We start from the raw sequence: 22047 nt of genomic DNA on the forward strand, positions 1-22047 counted from the left end.
ACAACGTAACTTGGATTGTGACTTGGTGACTGTTGTTAAAGTCCAAGGACGCTAAAACAGCTGATAGGTACATTATGATTAAATTTCAAAAATAGGTCGAGATCGAGAAGTAATGTTTAATATTATCCTTATTTATAAATAAACATTTAATAAATTTTCAAAAATAAGATAATATGAAAACAGAACAATTAAGTGGAAGTAATGGCGATCCTATATGGGCTGGCAATGCTGAATTGTTACCACCGGAAGTAATTTTTTATTAAAAGTGCTGTGAATATTTGAAAAATACATTTTTTAGGAATGCTTACCTGTTATAGGTAGTTGTCAAGTAACTTCGATTTTACAAAATTTAGATAATGCAAATAATGATCATAATTTACAAAACATGGATCTTATTATTTTACAAGGAAATGATTATAAAATGCCTCTAGATGTGCCTCTGAATCTACATAGTAATAATTATATTGTTGTAAAAGATCCTGTACATAACAATGAAAATTCAAATGCTAATAATAAAATTATTAGCTTTGATGGAAGTAATAGTAAGTTATTTTATCTAATGAAAGATATAAATAGATAGTATCTTTTTTTTCAGTTTTAAAGGGATCTAATGAGAAAAAGCAATTAAAACCAACTGATTTAACATTAAACATTATAGAAACAAGTAATTCTAGTAACAATTCCAGCATTTCACCAAAACATTATGATAAAGAATCTTTCGAAGATATGTTGTACTTTGTTTGTAATTTATGTCCATTTTTGTGTACAAAAGAAACGAAAATCACTCAACATTTAGAAAGTGTACATAAAAATAAACTCTCCAGTCAATTAGTTCAGTTGAAATGCCCTGCATGCATTAATATTTTTTACCATAGAGCATCACTAAAAAGTCACCTTCTACATGATCACTGTGTGGAAACTAGTGATATAAACCTTATAGTACAAGTAAGTTATGCGTTTTAAAATTCTCTTGTTATATTTTTAAATATATTTAAGTTTAGGCAGTGGTTTTCTACTCCAACAAAGAAAACAAAATGAAAGAAATAAAAATTAATGAAGAAATTGAGAAAATAGACCTAAAAACTCATGTTGATATAAAAAAAATTGATTTTGAATCTAAACCAAAACTAAATGAAAAGAAAATCATGGATATGGATTCAAGTTCGGAGAGTTCAGGTCACTTTGAAGTACCCAACGTCAATATTAAGCCTGTACAGGTACCTCAAAAGATACCTCTGCCTCAAGTTGATATCACTCCTAACAACAGTGAAAAATTAATAACAAATTTAATGAAAAAAGATCCAGTAATAAATTATATAAATTCCCAAAAATGTGCCTACGTTCCTTGTAAAGTTGTTTTGTCAGATCCAAAGAAAATGAATTATCATATGGAGTCACATTTTAATGATGGGTTTAAATGTTTAGAGTGTCAGGTAAAGTATTTTATTAATTGAAAATTTGTAGAATTTAATTGAACAATTCAATTTTAACCATAGGAAAAATTTTTGCTATGGAAACCTCTTACTTCACATTTATGGAGAACACATAAAGTGGATTTGGACTTGTATTCTTGTGACAAGTGTGATTACAAAACAAACAGTCTCTCTAAACTAAACACTATTCACAAACTGACACATTCTAACGTCAAAGCATTTCGAGTAAGTTAACTTTATGCATTAGTGATTTTTTTATAAATTTATATTTTTTTTGTATAAGTGATATATTGAGTAAGGAGAGCAAATACCTTAAAAGATATCTTAATTTTAGTGTGAGATTTGTGCGAAACCTTTCAAAAATCAAAAACAAGTGAGAAATCACAAAAGAATACACAGAGATGTGTCAGATAAGAAGCATTTAATTTGTGAGTTATGCTCGAAAAATTTTCCAGATAAAAGAAGGCTCAGAAGCCATATGGATTCAGTTCATAAGAAAATTAAGCCTTTTCTATGTAACTATTGTGGATATAAAGGATCTAGCAGGGCTTCTCTGAAAATGCACATTCGAAGTCATACAGGTGAGTAAATAACTAGGAATGTATTAAAATGTGGAGAATTTTAATTATTGTCATCAATATTTTTTTTAATAATAATAATAATATCTTTCACAGTTATATATTTTAATATGAACATACTCTGGAAAAACCAGTTTTTCCTTGTTTTTTAAATAACTACTATATTTTTATTATTGAAAATCTAGGTGAAAAACCATTTTCTTGTGATCAGTGTTCATACTCTACATCAGATCACAATTCTCTCAGAAGACACAAACTTCGACATACAGGTCATAAACCATATAAATGTTCATATTGTTCATATGCCTGTATACAAAGTAGTACATATAAGGTAAGTTTTTAGTAGTACAACAAATACAACAATAAAACTTCTTTAGATCATATCGCCGCTCTAGAAGAAAAACAACGCAACTGTTTGTAATATCCTTTGGTAATATCCTAATAATATTCTCTGTATATATATTTGAGTGTTTCCATAGAAATAAGCTTTGATATAACAGTTGTAACAATATTAAATAAAACAGTCAGATTTGTGAATTTAAAATAAGCTTTTAATTTATTAATTCTTAACATTACATTTGGCGACGAGGATTTAGACAAGCATGGAATTTGTTAATCAAATAAAGCCCTTCGATATGACCAATGATCCAGAAAATATGTGAGGAAGATGGACAAAATGGCTAAAACGGTTTGAGAATTTTCTCTTAGCAACAAATATAACAGACGATAAGAGACAAAAGGCACTTTTGTTACATTGTGCTGGAGAAGAAGTATTTGATATTTTTTCAACACTCCTAATATTAATCAATTAGCATTAAATATTATAAAAACTATTGATTTGAAATATGTTGAACAAATGTATCCAAAAATTGTTAATGGTGTTGGAAAACTTAAAAACATGGAAGTAGATCTTCATATTGATAAATCTGTTCAACCAATAGCCAACAAGCATAGAAGAATTCCGTTTCATTTAAGAGAGAAAGTGGAAGAAGTATTAAAAAGACTTGAAACAGAAGGAATCATTGAAAAGGTAGAAAATGAAGCAACTCCATGGGTTTCACCAATTGTTATAGTACCAAAACCCAAAAGTGCTGATAAAATAAGAATATGTGTAGATATGAGAAGTCCTAACAAGGCAATTTTGAGAGAAGGTCATATAACTCCAACAGTAGATGACATTATAACACAACTGAATGGTTCTGTGTTATTTAGTAAAATAGATTTAAAAGATGGTTATCATCAGTTATCATTGAGTAAAAAGTGTAGATACATAACAACATTCACAACACATAATGGATTATACAGATACAAACGTTTAAGTATTGGAATAAATGCAGCTGCTGAAATATTTCAAAATACTATTAAAAATATTTTAGCTGATATACCAGGTGTAATAAATTTAAGTGACGACATCCTTATTTTTGGCCAGTCTCAAGAGACACATAACAATACTTTGGATTGCTTTGGATAAAGTGTTATTAAGGTTAGAGGAGAATGGTTTAACAATAAACAAGTCAAAATGCATTTTTAGTACAGACAAAATAAAATTTTTTGGATACGTATTTTCAAGTAATGGTATACATCCAGATCCTGCAAAAGTTGAAACGTTAATTAATTTAGAGTCACCAAAATCTGTAGCAGAGGTGAGAAGTTTCTTGGGAATGTTGAATTATATTTCCAAATTTTTACCAAATCTTTCTCAAAACACGGAGGTTTTAAGACAGCTCACATTAAAAACAAAAAAAAGAATTCAACTGGACTGGAATACATGAAGAAACATTTAAACAGTTAAAAAAAACAATTAGTAAATGCCACTAAGTTATCTTATTTCGATGTTAAGAAGTCTACTCATTTGTGTGTTGATGCTAGTCCAACAGGGATAGGTGCAATTTTAGCTCAAGAATCAAGTCATGGGTCTCATGTAGTAGCATATGCAAGTCGTACTTTATCATCTACTGAAAGAAGATATAGTCAAATTGAAAGAGAAACACTTGCAGCCACATGGTCAATTCAACATTTTCATTTATATTTATATGAGTCTGTATTTACTTTACACACTGATCATTTACCATTATTACAGATTTTACAGAATAGAAAATCAATGAGTGCTCGTAAAGAGAGATTGTGTTTACGTATACAACCATATGAATTTAAAGTTGTACATCAAAAAGGTATTACCAATCCATCAGATTATTTATCAAGACATCCAAATATAATAGATAATTTTGACAAGAAAATTGATTTGTATGTACAATTTTTAGTTAGTAACAGTATGCCAAAAGCAATAAATGTAGAAGAAGTTATGAATGAATCAAAGAATGATACAGTAATTTCATTGTTGATTGAAGCTTTAAACTCTAACAATAATAAATTATGGAACTTACCAGAATTAGTTCATTTTAAAAATATTAAGAGTGAAATGACAACTGCAAATGGTATTGTATTAAGAGGCTCAAGAATTCTTATACCAAAATCACTGCAAAATCGCGTTATTCAATTAGCTCACAAGGGTTATTTAGGAATTATAAAAACTAAGCAATTATTGAGAACAAAAGTTTGGTTTCCTAATATTGACAAAATCACAGAACAATATATTAATAAATGTGTTGCTTTTCAAGCAGTTACGTCTCAAAACACTAGAGATACTGTGAAATCATCAGATATTCCAAAAACACCATTTGAAAGAGTTGATATAGATTATGCTGAACCTTATAATGGAAAGTATATATTTATATTAGTTGATGAATGTTCTAGGTTTCCAATAACTAAAATTGTTAATTCTACTTCATTTCAAAGTTTGAAACCTATTTTGGAGAAAGTTTTTACCACATTTGGTATCCCACGTATGGTAAAATCTGATAATGGACCACCAGACCACCATTTAATGGACATACATTTACTAAGTTTTTGGATATGTACAGTATAACACACCATAAGGTTACACCATATTGGTCAGAAGCAAATGGAATGGCTGAACGTTTTGTAAAAACGTTTAAAAAGACTTTGAAATGTTCACTAATTGAAAATGGAGAACCTTATGGTGACATGAATCAGTTTCTTTTTAACTACAGAAGTAAACTTCATTCATCCACTGGAATTTCACCATTTGAAATTGTATTTAACAGAAAAATTAATAATTATTTACCTATGTTAAGTGAAGATTTTAAAATAGGAGATTTGGTTTCAGTCAAGCAAAATAAAAAACACACTATCCCCAGTTTATGAAATTTATCCTTATGAAATTATCAAAATATCAGGAACCAAAATTAAAGCGATAAGAAATAATAAAATCATAGAAAGAAATTTATCATTTTTTAAGAAATATATTGGAGAAAATCAACAGGAAAAGTCACATTCAGATGATGATTTCATCTTGACTCAAGAAAGGGTATCTATTTTAGATCATGACATGTATGAAAATAATGAAGAGAATATGGAAAATTATGAAGAGGAAGATCATATTGAACCAAATGAACTTAGACCTAAAAGAAAAATTAAGATTCCAAATTATTTAAATGATTATGCATTATAGGAATTTTTTAATAAAGAAGAAGGGAAAAATGTAATATCCTAATAATATTCTCTGTATATATATTTGAGTGTTTCCATAGAAATAAGCTTTGATATAACAGTTGTAACAATGTTAAATAAAACAGTCAGATTTGTGAATTTAAAATAAGCTTTTAATTTATTAATTCTTAACATTACACTGTTTACGATGCAATTTTACAGGAGTGGCGAAAAACTAAATTTTATCCTAAACTAAAATGCAAAAAGCTTGTTAATGACACAGGACAATTTCCGTAATAAATGCTCTTTATTTTACGGTATTATGGCCATTTATAATTTTAAAATTTAATTTTTTGCTTGTCCTGTAAAATTGCATCATTGGACTTATGGAGCGGCGATATATTCTACCGTATGATCGAAAAAAACGGGGTCCAGTTGGCTGGGAAATCTATCGGGACGATCGATGACATTTCCCATATAAATTTACATATAAAATGACAGCGATCTTCATTTCATAGCCATCGCTGGCGCCGTTTTTTTTTCGATCATAAGGTACTTCTGTCTGCACTCTGTTCCTGGGGTTGCTAGATTGTTATAGCTAAATTCCGGCACGGCAAAAAAACTAGTAAAAAAACTAAGCAATAAACATCACCACCCTCAAATTAAAGTCAAAACATGTTTTATTGAGACAAGCACAAACAACATAAACGAAAGTAGTTTGTGAACTTTATAACATTTGATTTTATAATTTGATTAACGCTTTCCGGGAAAGTATAATGATTTTCCAAAATCCGGGACAGCTCACCTAAATCCGGGATTTTCCTGGAAATCCTGGACGTCAGGCAACCCTATCTGTTCCTTAAAAGAGTTGTTCTTTTTTGTCAAGATAGTTTTTTCTCTTGCTGGTCAGACTTTAATATCTAGAACATATTAAAAGCATAATAGAAGGAAACTATTCTAGTAGCTTTACTCTTTGTCAAAGTACACATGTGCCATCTCTCGTGGGGAGATTCTTCGCATAAAAATAAGATTTATTTTTTATATCAACATAGGTCTGATTCTGCTTTGTTTCGTAGCAACAGGGTGTTAATTGTCACAACCAAATCACTGTTTAGCCTTTAAACAAAGTTTACACAAACGGTGCAAGTGGGCATTAATAATCTTTTAATTTATTATAGTTTTCTTCCAAATACTTTTAGTGATGCGAATGAAATGTTGAGGGTAAGAGTTACTATAAGTGGTAATTTGTGTAAGTAATAAGTGTAGTATATTTTAATGCTAAAAAAGTGTCGATAAATTCATCAGGGACGTGCATATGTGTTATCACTGGAGTATTTTTCAAAAAAAAATGTGCGCCACTGATTTTTTTTTCTTTGGTATCAAAACTGTGTAGGCCGTTTCTTCTTCTTTTTCTGTGTTTTCTTCAAAGAACAGTTGGGATAATGAAGACCAGATTTTCATACCATCTTATAATGTGGTCGTCCAAAGAAGTGTATTAGGTCGTTTCTCGTTAGCAATTATCGCTAACCAATCGTTTGGCATTCTCTCGTGATTCTCTCCACATGGTCATCTGTGTAGGCGGTTTAATGCGAATTAAACGTTATCTCTTGATATTTTGTCGAATTCAGAAATGATGAGATAAACGCAATTTTATTAATCAAAATAATTATAAAATTAATAAATTATATATTTTACCTAATTTATTATTAAATATTATTACTATTAATCCAACCTACAGCAACTTCAAATAGAAAAATAATGGGATTTAAGATAATTACAAAAAATAAGCCAATTTTAAAAAGCTTTAACATCCTGTAACTCTAAAACTATCCATACTTTCCATACTCATGTTTATAGAAACTTTTTTTTCTGATTTTTTGATGAGGAGTACTTATTTAAAACTTTCGCAAGTTAATGATATTATTTTTTTTAAAGGTTGCTATTAGACTTGCATCAAGGCAAATTAATAACATTGCGTTTATCTTATCAAGGAGGCCGAAATAAACAAAATAACAAAAGACAACTTTTAATCGGCATTAAACTGCTTACACTATTTCGCTAACAAGAGAAAAAGCGGTTAGTGGCGTACATGTTTTTTTTTAGAAAAATATTCCAGTAATAACCCATATGCACGTCCCTGGTGAATATGTGTACATTTTTTAGCTTTAAAATAGTAATCACATTTACAATAACTTTTACCCTCAAAATTTCATTCGAAACGATAAAAGTACTTGGAAGAAAATTATAATAAATCGAAAAAATATTAAGACTTTAACACCCTGTAGCTACGAACCAAAGCAGAATCGGACTTTGTTGATATGAAAATAAATCTTATTTTTACGTGAGGAATCTCCCCACGAGAGATGGCACATGTGTTTTGAAACACCCTGTATAGTACTTTGGCCGAATATTGTCTGCTGGCAGAAAATATTTTGGAGAGTGAAACTACCCTTTTCCTTCTACTATGTCAAAACCTAATATTTTACATTTCCAAAAATTTCAGGTTCATTTAAAAACCAAACATCCAGGCATGGAGAAAGACCTAATGTTTACATGTTTTTTGTGCCAATACAGAACTGTAAATAAAGGAATGTACTCGACGCATATGATCACAATTCACAAGCAAAATATGCCGTGTAGTTAACACAAAGTTATAATTAAAATAGAAGACGTTTGGAACAGTTCAGTGAGGTCATTTGTTGGATCTTTTTTAGCTCACCTTACCTATATAGATCAAGACAAAATAATAATTGTGAATTATGAATTGATGAGGATATAATGTGTGTATGCAGCGGCGAAGCGTGGCGTCAATACAAGGGGATGTTATAAGTAACTGCAATTAACATTTTACCAACACAATAAGGTCTTTCGTTTTTTTTTTTATTAAAGTCTTTAATAAGTTAACAGGCTAAAGAAATAGTCAAACTATGGCGTTTAAAACACGAATCAAATTTAGGTAAAAAAAACAAAGCTGTGAACATATCTGTTCGATTTTAATTTTTAAAAGCCTAAAGTCTAAGTATATATTTTGATTCCGTATACAGTGATCCATACATTTATTAACTGATATTTATTTTTACTTGAGAAAGGGGATGTAATAAAGTAGAAAAATAATATGGCATTTATAAAAATACTATTTATATATAAACGAATATACATTTCTACAATTTTTTATTCTAATTGTGATATATTGAATCTGAGATAAATTGCTATAAAGTCTTTAGTGTCTTTGAGTTGCTGGAAATGTCGCAAATGCCAACATGAGTGTCCAAAGTTGGGATTGAAAGGCTGAGGGTCTGTGTGTCTTCCAGAACCATAGCTAGGTCCAATTATAATCACCATTTCACCATTGTATCGATTAATGTACTCCCGAAACGCTTCGCCATTATTAAAATAGCAAAACATTAGGGCGAATTTGTTATTTAAATATAAACTAGAGATGTTTTCTACAAAATTCAAAGGTATGAAACATGGGTTGGAGTATTTACTTTCCCACCATTCTTTATTAACTTCGTACCCTGATACTCGAACTCCTATAAATAAGGACAAAAAAAATAAAAATGATTAGATACGTCTTTTAATATCGATATTAAAAAATATCGATGTTTTTTTTTAAATGATAATCTAATAAAAACATGAAAGTTTCATCACTGTTAGTAACATACCGCTACATTTCTCTATAATCCACTCTAATAATCCACAACCACATCCAATAGACATAATTCCTTCGATATTATACCTTTCCAAACAGTATTTCAAAAAAAATAAATTAGATTCTTCAGGCCAGGCCCACAATATTTTTAAAGCTTTGGGATTATCTGATTTTTCGTTAAGTTTTAAAATGCTTTTCCAATCATTTTCTCTGTAATGCTCTAAAACTATTTCTAAAAAATTACTTTCCATGGTAGAAGTTTTTTGGAGAGACTATAAGAAAGTATATCTCAGTACTGGTTATTTTTAAATTGTTATCGAACATTTCACGCGCATTCACTCAAATGATATTATAAATATTATTGATCTATTTTTAAGTAGGGAAAAAAATTACGTAAAGTGTTCTAATATTGAAACATTGAAATTGAAGTCTATATAATGCTCTAAAAATAATTATTCCCCATTTTCCTAACAATAAAATAGGTATTAAACACAATTCGATAGTTGAATACACACGTAACAACTTATTGGGAGAAATAAATTTTACCAAATATTTGTTAGATAAATCGTTAAGACAGATCTATCAGGTAAATCTTATGAAGACGCTTAGTTTTATTGAAGCGAATTATCAAAGTACCGTATGATCGAATAAAAACTGCGTCAGCGATGGCTGTGAAATGACGATCGATGACATTTCCCATATAATTTTACATATAAAATGACAGCGATCTTTATTTCATAGCCATCGCTGACGCCGTTTTTATTCGATCATACAGTATATCCTGAGTGTTTATTCGTTCCGTCTGCCTGTGTCGTTCATAAAGATTTATCCGTAAATTTGTTATAATTTATCTGTGATCGTTGATTTTTCGGAAGTCCAAAAAATCTGAGCGATTTAATTACTTGTTATTTGTAGATGTGTTAAGACATGTCTATTGGGAAAATAATTATACCATATGTGGCTTATAAAGCGGTGGCAAGAGGATGATCCTGATGATTTTAAAAACTACCTACGCATAGATGAAGATACGTTGTGAGGTTGTTCGCCATTCCTTAACTTTCTACAAAATATCCTCCGATAATTCGCGACAGATTTGTCTGCCATTTTAATCGCTGTGTTAGTGAACTAGGCGAAATTATCGTCCCAAATTATTTGTCATCGGAGAGTCGATCGATGTCAAATCGTTTAGTCAACAGCAGTTGACTAAACAAATGCAGTTGACTAAACAAATCAAATTCGTAATAAAATTTAAAGAAAATAGTCACGAAAAAACGTTGGAACCAAAGGGGGGGGGGCACTTACGTACCCGTTTTGAAAGCGGGCAACAGTAGTTTCGACCTCGTTCATATTAGCTTTAACAAGCTTTAACAGCACAGTTTAACCAGAGAAGAACACGGTCGTTCTTCTCTGGTTTAACAGCAAAAACGAGACGTTAAAACACCATTTGATAGTTGAAGTGAAACTTATTTACGCGCGCTGGGATTTAAAATTCAAGGTCGTGACGCACGAGCTAGCGATATGACACGTGAGACGAAAAGGGGTAAGATCGAAAAAGTGGTAAGCCATGAGGATTTTGAGATAGGTCTTTGGAGCGTCGTAACTCCGGCCTTATGTGAATATGTTTTTACCAGGTTTTTACCCTTGTTGTTGATTAGGTATATCAATTATGATATGTTTGATGTTATACCCAAGACTTGTTGTTGATTAGGTATATATCAATTATATATATTGAAGTACTATACCGCATGACCAGTTTTATAGCACAAGTCGATAAGATTGAGGCATGGTACAAAGAAAATGAGATAGAGGTAACATTTTACCTAGTTTGATTGTAGTGTGTTTGTATCATAATTTCTTAAAAATATCAAGTTAGTGGGTTAATAATAGCAATTGCTTAGGCACATATTTTATCGAAGAATGCTGATTATGTCGTAGAATACATTAGAGTATTTAATATCCTGTACTTTGATATTCTTTTCTTAATTTACTTAATTTCTTGTTTCCTGTAATGCCAAAATTAAAATGATTATTTATTATCTTGATAATATGGTGAAGGTTTATTTTTGATCTCATTAAATTTATACACATACCAACTTAAGACAAGCAAAACTTAAGTTAGTTTGTGATTTATATTAAGATATTTCTAATAATTTTTTTATGTCTTAATACAACGCACATTATGCTTTATGGTGTGGAGAATAGATGTTAAGATACCTTGAAGTGGGGTGACTTTGCCCAATTCTGAATTTTAAATCGTGTTTATTTCAAAAATTGTTGTATTTTCTCAAATGCGCATGGTCTATGCTATAAGTGGTAATAAGGACAACACAACAATAATACGCTTTTTTGTTTATTAAACAAATATATATATAAAAAAAGTAAAAAACTGAATGGGCAAAGTTAGTTGCTTATATGGGGTGTCTTTGCCCTCTTCCTTATTCTTATTGATAGACCAAAGCCACCCCATTTAAAAGTATAATTACGTAAAATATGCTTCATCACCCTCAATATTATAACGAACTTCTGCATAATACTTACCTCAATATAGCGTGGTTAACTATTGCAGCCACGTCGAAATTTGAAACGCACAAAATAGGCTTTAAAAACAGATTTGGCTTCACAGCACTGTAAATGCTACATCGCAACTGACGGCAAGCGTTTAGCGACGTTCCGAGACGTGGGGCGCTTCCACCCATAATTTACCAATAACACATAACGCGTTCTTTTCAAGTAGTGGCTACGGCTACGTCTAACATATTTTCGGACGGAATTTGGCAAAGCCACCCCAAGAGGCAAAGTCACCCCATTTCACGGTATCTTAATACTTGCATATCCTTCCATTACTAAAAATATTATTTATAAATTATATATGTTAAGAAAATCACATAAAGTGTAAGAATAGAAAAATCTTAAGGTAGCAGAAAAATTAATGCAATATATGTATAAGCAGAATTAAACAAGGTACCTCTATTTAATGTTGCTGATTCTACAGTTATAGTTACGGAAGCTAAAAGGCCCTTTTAAGGCCTACGTATAATGGAATGTAATAAAACCTATTATGAACATGATATGGAGTTACAGCATTTAAAAATTCAAAAAAAGAAGAAACTTTTACACACCCCTTTTAATTTAACGAATTTTTAACAAAGCAATTTTTAAACGTAGCATAATAATCTAGAATAATTAGATTAATTATAGCAATCTAGAGTTTTATTTCTATTTAATTTTATTGGCTATAAAAATACATAATAATCATTCACGTGTTGTGCAAAATATTAAAATAATAATATAAATAATAGATACAATTGACAGCACTGGAAAAAACAATTTGTTTTCTACTGAAAATAATTCCAAAATAACTTGTAATCAGCTGGCAATTGCCCAGTAGCTATGGAGTGTAGAGCATAAAGTAACTAAAATAAAAGAGTGTTTGAAAGGTTGTCTAACTTGGCCATAATGTTGCATAGTTCAGTTAGGCCTCCAAAGCGTCGCCACCTGCTACCTGTCACGTGTCATTACAAGAATGACAAGTGACATGACAGCAAATTATTTGTATTTTGCAATTGTTTACAATTTTGTTTTGAATTTTGGAATTTTGTTATTATTTTGTGTAGCATAAACTTTGTTTGTTTTGTGTTTGTGCGTACAGAAATTATGGACGAAGTTTTATTTCCCGAGGAACCGAGACCTTATATTTCTCTATGATTTGAACTTTATATTTTGTGCTGTGTTTTGCCATCATCATGTAATATTTTGTTCAGCCGATGATGTGATTTGAACACGATCCAGGAAAGGGTATCATGCAAAGCAAGTTCGATATGTAAAGACATTGCCCATCTCTGAACTCTGTGAACGTAAAACGAACTGACTATAAATTTGCGCCTTCATTTAATAGTGTTGAACATTTGCTACCTCAACTGAACTTCAACTGCTGACTGCTGAGTTTATAAATTCAACTTAAAGGTGAATTAATTTTTGATGTCTTATTTAAATCTTTATCTGTTATAATAGCATAGATTGCAAACCCTGCGATCTTATATGCTTTGTTAGTGGCGTTGTTAAATACGTTTTATAATACTATAGGTAAATCGAAGGGTAAACCGCTGGTGTATTTTGGTGGTGTACAAGATTTGCATTATTGGTATTAGTACTAAATTATTTGGCATTACTTTGGCATTAGTGTACAGAAATTCATCAGGAGTTTACCCCTCGAAGTTAATTCAGCATATATGTTTTATATTATCAAATTTAATTTAGCATTTAACTGTAAGCATTTGAAAAGTGTACAATAGTTTATACTTTTCAAATATTCCGTTTTTAAAAATAAACTTTCATTATATTTTTTGCAGTTTTAATTTCGTAATATTTTTAAAAATACATCATAGATAAAAGACTTATACCACAGATAACACATAATATGTTATCTGTGCTTATACTATTAAATAGATAGGCAACTTATAATACATTTCAATTTTATTATACAAGAGCGCCTCTGGTAGTCGGAGGAAGAAATACTAATGGAAGAGAGGGGCGCGGGGAAGGGGGGTTGTTTTAGTTAATTTAAAATAAATTTAAACATACATGTAAGAACACTTTGTCTGCTTTTAATTAGGTCGAACATATTATAAACGATAAATCAACTTAATTAAAAGCATACAAAGTGTTCTCATATGTCGGATATTAATTAAAAAATATATTAAAAAGACTAGAAATAGTATATATTAAGTTGTTACAGTTATAATTTAATCTTTGGCGGTTTTCAGCAAATAGCAGGCAGTTTTACATAATTTTCCTCCCTTTGAAGTGAATTGGAAACGGCTATATAATTTGATTCCCAGTTTGTTTCCGTTTGAGACCTGAAATAATAAAAACAAATTAAATTAGATTTAATCATCTGCTGATCATGCTAATATAACGCAACGCGCATCCTTAATTCCTTACATGCACCGTAAAAAAATTAAATAACTGCTCAGCAATTAGCATTTATTAGCAGTACTAATTTAAAAAATCTATAACTGTAAGTAGATATATTTAATTTACTTACCATTGTATCCTTCGGAAACCAGGTGTACAACAATTAAACTCCATGATAAAAAATAATTAAAGAGTCTATACAAAACACAAATTGTCCCACCATTTTTAAAAAACATTGTCTAAAACAGAATACTGGCAAAACCTCTGAAGGAATTTAATTTTACAATAATTCGACAAATCAAAACGAAATCAAACCGTAAAATCACAACAAAAGCGTCTCTGAGTGACAGTTAAAAATCAAATTTTATTATTGTCAGATATTGACATTTGCATTGTTAATATTGACAGTTTTGATATTTTGCGCCTCTGCATCTTGGAGGAAAAACTATTTTTAATGAACCGTCATTTCCATTTAAGTTTCCCAGCCATGAAATACATAAAATTTTATATTCACATTTAAACAGCCCGCCTTTTTTGTGGTAGGCAATGCAGATACCTATTTTACCGATAACGTCTGTCATATTTCAATTAGTTCAGTTAGGGCTCAAGGGTACGCTACAATCGATCCTCGTTAAACGTGTTGCCTACTTTTGACTATGGAAATGACAACTCTTTTATTTTATATTTCTCTATGGTGTAGAGGTACCAGTAGCACAGAATATCTAGCTACGCAACAGAAGCCTCGTTACATGTATAAAATCGTAGGTCTCAAAAGGAGACAGGCTTTTAAAGCCTGTCTCCAAATCAGATATTTTGATGCGGTAGTTTCGCTACTACATAATAGAGGGCGATCAATTTAAAAGATAACAGTTTTCTACAAACAAAATTTAAAAGAATTTTATGCAGTGTTGCCATTTACTTCCTGATAAAGCCTACCTTCAAATTTGCTACATCATTTAAACATATTAAAATAAATATAAGTATTTAACTTGCCATGTTAGTTGGAGTTAAATCTTACGAGTTGAATTAAAATCACTTCCTGATGTTTGATTCTAAATGAATCCTGAATTTTGATTGTAATTCGACTATTATGACACCACTTCCTGACGTTCGATTGTGTTCATACCGTATGATCGGGAAAACACGGCGTTAGCGATGGCTATGAAATGAAAATCGCTGTCATTTTATGTGTAAATTTATATGGAATCGTCTTTTCCCAGCCAACTGGACGCCGTTTTTTTCGGTATCGGACGGTATTTGATATAAACTTGCGTATTTTTCATGACATTGCAATATTATGGTACCATGAAGCATATCAAGCGATACCGTAATATAGTACCATATTACGATACATGCGTTCGATTGGGCTTAAACTTGGTATATTACGTATCTTCAGTGACATTGTAATATTATGGTACCATGGAGCATATAAAGAGGTACCTTCTATAGTACCATATTATGATACCAATTCCTGACGTTCATTTGGGCTCATATTTGATATATACTTGCATATTTTTAATGACATTGCAATATTATGGCATCATGAAGCATATCAAGAGGTAGCATAATAGTACAATATACGATACCATTTCCTGGCGTGCGATTGGACTTATACTTGATATAGTAAGTATCTTCGGTAACATTGTAATATGATGGGACTATGGTGCATATAATTTGGTACCTTAATATAGTACCATATTACGGTACCACTTCCTGACGTTCGATTGGGCTCATATTTGATTATACTTGCGTATTTTTGATGACATTGCAATATTATGCAATACCATGAAGCATATGAAGGGGTACCATAATGTAGTACCATATTACGATACCATTTCCTGGCGTTCGATTGGGCCCAAATTTGATATACTTGCGTTTCTTTATAAAGATTTGTTTAACGAATGTTAATGTTTACGAATTTTAATTTATTGTACGATGTCGTGACAGCAATTTTTATGCCGAACTAATATATTATTAATTGTACCTGTGTCACTTTTTAAAATCTACCTAGGTCTATATAAATAACGTGGCAAACAGAAAAAATTTGTTATTATAGTATTTTTTTAGTCAAACGAAGAATAGAAAGAAATTATTATACACCAGAAAAAGAATGGGATGCCAATTAAAGTCTTTTTGAATCTGGCAACTGTGCATATTTAACCGAGCTTCAAGGCCGTCGACGTGTCGTCGATCTACGTCGATCCAAAACCGAAAATTGAAAATTTCTATGGAGTCTTTTAAGCCCTCCATAAAAATTTCCAATTATATTCTGATCTTAGACAAGGAAAGAGAGGGGACAGGTAACACGGCAGCTGAAAGTGAGGCAAGTTGTCACCACGCGAAATTCTCCAATGGCGTATCATCAGAAATTAGCTTGTACCTAGACGGTACAAAATATTTATTAAAACGTAACCAATATATCGTTCATTTTGAGTAATGTATACAATTTTGCATTTTATAGTCTCAATCTTTATAATATTAAATATCGCCGATAATGCAAAATTTTTTTAACAGTCACAGTGAACTGATTATCAAGACAATTATTTATTTATTAATGTGTATAATGTAGCAATTAAATAAAAAATAATGTAATAACATATGTTTTAAAACGTGTATATACATATATACTGTATGATCGAAAAACGGCGTCTTGTTTGTTTGGAAATGACAGTTTCACAAAATGAATATTAAAAAATTAGCATTATTCATTGAACTGCCAAGTGTGAAGGGAATTGACTAGATTCATTATTATACCGTATAATCGAAAAAAACGACGTCCAGTTGGCTTGTAAATTACGATCGATGATATTCCCTATATAATTCTACATATAAAATGACTATACAAAACGACACCGAAAAAAAAAAAGACGGCGTCAGCGGAGAAGCATGAAAAATGAAGATCGCTATCATTTATATGTAAAATTATATGGGAATGTCGATCGCCATAACTTTACGCTTCGTTCCCATCGTCGTTTTTTCTGGACTTATACGGTATAATAAATAATCTAGCCATTCCTCTTCACACTTGCATACGGATTCAATGAATAATGTAATTTTTAATGTTTGTTACCTTCAATCATAAGAATATCCTATTCTTCTCCACAAAAAATAAACAATTCTAGAAGCTTTCTAGGTTATTTTATTTATTTTAAAAATTTTTATTAATTACCCACTGAAACTATTATTATACACTCAAATTAGGCAAATTTTGGAAAGAAATATTTAAAAAAATATATGTAGTAACAAGTAGCCCATCACAAGTTTGTCCACCCCCAGCAAATCTTTTGGCAGGTAAATTTAAGTTTTATATAACAACTATACATATAGATTTTTTTATCACTAGAATTTTTAATTTTTTTATAGTTTACAATTATTTTTTTTTTTTTTTTTTTTTATTTATACATTTTTACATGTAAAATATATAAAAATGCCGGCCAGAAATTGTATTTCTCTGATTATAATTCCTACGCCACTGGAGAAATCCATGTGTGTAGCATTTATAGTTTCAAAACATTAATTATAATAGCACATTAAAAAATACTACTTGGAATTATTAAAATAGTTTGGCTTTGGATGTGGTACAAAACATAATAAAAGCATTTTACATATTTTTACTGCTATAATGAAAAAATATACATTTTATGACCACATAACAAAAGTTGTGTATCGATTTTTACCTGTGAAATGTAATTCCAGCCACTTTTTTCTCGCTTCCGCCTTTGCAGCTATACGCTGAACATCTCACCATACTAGTGTGCGAACACAGTGCAAGCAGGTTTGCCGCTTACTGGTAGTCAGCGCCAATCTGGGCACCTATTCTTGACATCGTTCGCAACTTTGCGTATACGCATCACGTGTATTGTTATAAACAGGGTATCCCAGAAATAAGTGCATTTTAAAAGGATGGTAGATCTCGATAAAGAAACATATTTTCTTTATTGTTTCTTTTCTAAAATAAGTCCAAAATAATGGAGTTATTTATTTTACTTTGGAAAATTTCCAAAAAATTATTTTGCCAACATTTTGGTGAACCTTCGTGTGCCTTCTCGTCATCGGAGGTTGGCGACCATCAATTGGAATTCCTCTCTGTCTTGAGCCAAACGGATAATTGCACTGGCCTCCCCTATATTAAACCACTGGCGCAAATTCCGCAACCAGGAAAACCGTTTACGCCTGATGCCTCGTCGTCCTTCAATCTTTCCTCAACGATCAGCTGTAGGAAACTACATTTGTTATTTGAAAATATGACCGTACATAAGCTTCCGTCGTTTTATTGAAGTCAATAGAGAACAACGGCATACGGTCGAGTCGGCCGCTGCTGGCACGTATACGTAGACGTAAAGAATCTTTTACGTGTATAAAAAATAAAAATATAAGAAATGCGCATACGTACGTAAACGTTTACGTGTTTGTAGGCCGACTCGACCGTATGCCGTTGTTCTCTAATAGTTCTTGGTCCTTACACATTCTTTCTAATACTTCGAGATTTGTTTGAGAACCACTGGATCTTTTCTGGATTTTCTTTCTTGTAAATTTAATCTACTACCTATGTTGCCATATTATCAAGAAATTATTTTTTAAAATAAATAAAATCCAAAAAAATCTAAAAATATTTTCAAAATTCCGAATTTTCAAAAAAAATTATTTAGGAAAACCCCAGGCGTGTTTCTGGGGTGGAACTATACTACCAGTTAAGTTAAAATATTTGCACTTACTTCCGGGACACCCTGCATATGGTTACATAGTAGCGCCACGCCGCCTCGCGCTTATAACCTTGGAAAATTAAAGCGTGTTATCAAATCGGCTAGTTCACAGTGAAAGCAGGCAGGCACCGTCAACCAGCATTCATCGGCGTTCTCGCTTTTACCGAAACGAAAATTTATTTATTTCTTATAAGCGGTAGGAGCCGACGGCGCACAGAGGGTACTAAGAACTAAAAGTTGGCCAAAATTATGTTTTATGATTTTTTGCTTTTTGCTATAATAGTAATTATTAGAGGAGAGGGTGCTAATATGGAACCTCATTTTGTTTTTCCTACACAATATTTTTTCCTCTACTCTGAAACCTTTTCCACCGATCAAATAGGCCATTCTGTGCAAAACCAAGCAATTGGATGAGGATGCTAGAACAAGAAAGCAATTTGTATATTATAGACGATATTTGAGCGAGGATGGTTATTATAGGGTAAAGACTATTTTAAGAATCTATTTAAATCAATGTTTTTTTTATATGGCAAATATTGACAAGATTTTTGTGCATATTCCAATGCTGGAGACTTTAAGCACTGAACGGATACTAATTTCCATGCGGAATATTGCCGAATAGTCTACACCTTATAAAAATGCCACTGATTTTTAAATATAAAACATTATAAAAAATAGAATAGAAGGAAACGTTTTAAAATAAAAATATGGCATAAAACAGAACAGAGCAAACAAACAAAGCTGGCTCTGTATCCACCATGACAGTTATTATGAACAATTTGCAAAAAAAAGCACTACAAACAATTCCACTATTTTTATAATCTTAGAAATATCCAGAATACACTCAAGATATTTATACTTTTAACTGAAATATATTATTTAATTGATAGTCAACTAACGACTTAAAAAAGCTAATAACTACTAAACGTGCTTACATTTAGTATTTATAGATTTGTATTCAGTTAAGATAAAATGAAAATAAAAAAATATCACTTTTGGCCAGATTTATAAACCAAATACCCCTATGTGAGGCGCCGGCGCGGCGGGCGCGGCGTTTGAATATAGTTTGGTTAGGCGAAGACCAGGGTAAATTCTCTCTCAAATTATCTACTTCCCGAATCCTTCTCGCATCTCTGAAATAGCCATATACAATATATGTGATGCATATACGCAAAGTTACGCATCTGTGTATTGTTATATGGCTTTTAGGAGATGCGAGATACGAGCGATATTTGAAGATGAGAGTGGTCAAAAATAGGTACTCAGGAGACGGCGCTATTGCCGGAAAGCAGAAACCCGCCTCCACCTGTTCGTACCCAAGGAAGGAGCATATCAAAATCTTAGGTACACCGATGGGCCTCAAATGGCCGACAGAATAACTAACGGAAAGAAATGAAAACTCCTAAGTTAAAGCCTGAAACACGCGCTCGACGCGATCCAAGTGGGCTACTGGCAGAACTAAAAGTTCGCGTCATATTTTTAAATGGACCTTTACTGCCAGTTCATAAGTTTTTACTTATATTTGTATTTCAATCTAGATTATGAACTTATTTGTAACAAAACATTTTACAAAATAAAAATAATGTATTTTGATACAAATAAATTAATAATCTAGGTTGAAATTATCCCTGAAATTAGAATAAAACACGAAAAATTTCTAACTTGATTATTTTATTATAACATTGTTAATAAAATTACATATAACACATTTAACACTATACAAGTATATATAAAAGTTAATGAATTTATACCCATCAGTTATAAGTACTATAAAAAGGTTATAAATTATAAATAAATAATTCATTATATAAAAGACATATAGTTACCGAATATAATTTGCATAACTTTTAATCTCTAAACTTTAATGACCTATTCAAATAGAAACATCTTACAATTCACATTATATAATACACAAAGCCAAGGGACAAAATTGTTATTAAATCTATTCTTGATGACTGAAGCATTTTTTTTTTTCAAATAAAACAGGACATAGGGCTTATAACAATACATGCTAGAAAATATATAAATAAGTAAGTACAAATATATTTTCAACCCTAATGATTAATGATTATACTGTTTAAATAAATAAATGATCTTTTTAAAATTACTTGTTTGTCTCTTTTAAAAATTTGTGGTATTTATTTATCTAAAACCGCATTAATTTTATAAATTACTGCATAACCTTTAAAATTAAGCTTTTAATATGTTATACAAATTTTATTCGATATAAATACACTTAAATAAAACTTTTAATGATCTTCCAAATTTATGAGACAGCCATTTTGTTGAAAGAATTGGTTTTGATTATGAGAAATTTCATAAAAATTATCACAGGGATTAATTAATCTTATATATTAAACTACTTGGCTTTTAAATTTCACAATCCTATCGTCCAAAATACTCTAAATTCGCAAAAATCCGTAAAATATTCCCATAAAAACAAATCACAATTCACTTCCACTTCACAGAAACTGACAGACATTGCCATAGATAAAAGACTTATACTATTAAATAGATAGGCAACTTATAATACATTTCAATTTTATTATACAAGGGCGCCTCTGGTAGACGGAGGAAGAAATACTAATGGAAGAGAGGGGTGCGGGGAAGGGGGGTTGTTTTAGTTAATTTAAAATAAATTTAGATATAAAAGAACACACTTTGTGTGCTTTTAATAGGTCGAACATATTATAAACGATAAATCAACTGAATTAAAAGCATACAAAGTGTTCTATATGTCGGATATTAATTAAAAATATATTAAAAAATACTAGAAATAGTATATATTGCTGTTAAGCAGTTATAATTTCACCTTTAAGGTTTTCAAAATATAAGGCAGTTTTTACATAATTTTCTTCCTTTTGAAGTGAATTGGAAATGGCTAGGTATATAATTTGGTGTAGGCCGGCAAGATTCCCAGTTTGTTTCCATATGGGACCTGAAATAATAAAATGAAATTAAACTGTGATGTAACCATCCGCTGATCATGCTAATATAAAACGCGCGTCCTTAATTCCTTACATGCACTGTAAAAAATTAAATAACTGCTCTGCAAGTAGCATTTATTAGCAGTAATAATTTTAAAAAATCTATAACTGTAAGCAGATATGTTTAATTTACTTACTATTGTATCCTTCGGAAACCAGGTGTACAACAATTAAACTCCATGATAAAAAATAATTAAGAGTTATTACAAAACAATAAATTATTCCACCATTTTAAAAAAACATTATTCAAAACAGAATACTGGCAAAAAT

At 30.8% G+C, this 22047-nt stretch overlaps 2 protein-coding genes across 5 annotated transcripts; one reads left to right on the forward strand and one right to left on the reverse strand.

Annotated features, from left to right (window-relative positions):
- The first annotated feature begins 30 nt into the window (after positions 1–30).
- On the forward strand, positions 31–8216 carry LOC115878321 (gastrula zinc finger protein xFG20-1-like). 3 transcript variants are annotated; one of them, XM_030894780.1, is made up of 8 exons: positions 31–248; positions 299–542; positions 596–945; positions 1002–1433; positions 1497–1658; positions 1768–2014; positions 2197–2342; positions 8025–8216. In XM_030894780.1, the coding sequence occupies exons 1-8, from the start codon at positions 174–176 to the stop codon at positions 8163–8165; spliced, it is 1797 nt and encodes a 598-aa protein (XP_030750640.1). In that variant the 5' UTR covers positions 31–173; the 3' UTR covers positions 8166–8216. The 3 variants fall into 3 exon arrangements, with proteins under 3 accessions (XP_030750640.1, XP_030750641.1, XP_030750642.1); XM_030894781.1 differs by having other exon boundaries at positions 299–536; XM_030894782.1 differs by having other exon boundaries at positions 186–265; positions 318–542.
- A 111-nt stretch (positions 8217–8327) lies between these two features.
- On the reverse strand, positions 8328–12389 carry LOC115878332. Of its 2 annotated transcripts, XM_030894804.1 has the most exons (3): positions 12139–12389; positions 9187–12016; positions 8328–9054 (listed from the first exon to the last, which is right to left on the reverse strand). In XM_030894804.1, the coding sequence occupies exons 2-3, from the start codon at positions 9422–9424 to the stop codon at positions 8693–8695; spliced, it is 600 nt and encodes a 199-aa protein (XP_030750664.1). In that variant the 5' UTR covers positions 9425–12016; positions 12139–12389; the 3' UTR covers positions 8328–8692. The 2 variants fall into 2 exon arrangements, with proteins under 2 accessions (XP_030750664.1, XP_030750663.1); XM_030894803.1 differs by having other exon boundaries at positions 9187–12389.
- Positions 12390–22047: the final 9658 nt, after the last annotated feature.

Source organism: Sitophilus oryzae, unplaced genomic scaffold (assembly GCF_002938485.1).
Source record: "Sitophilus oryzae breed Bouriz unplaced genomic scaffold, Soryzae_2.0 scaffold_1508_pilon_pilon, whole genome shotgun sequence".
In the NCBI taxonomy this organism is placed as follows: domain Eukaryota; kingdom Metazoa; phylum Arthropoda; class Insecta; order Coleoptera; family Curculionidae; genus Sitophilus; species Sitophilus oryzae.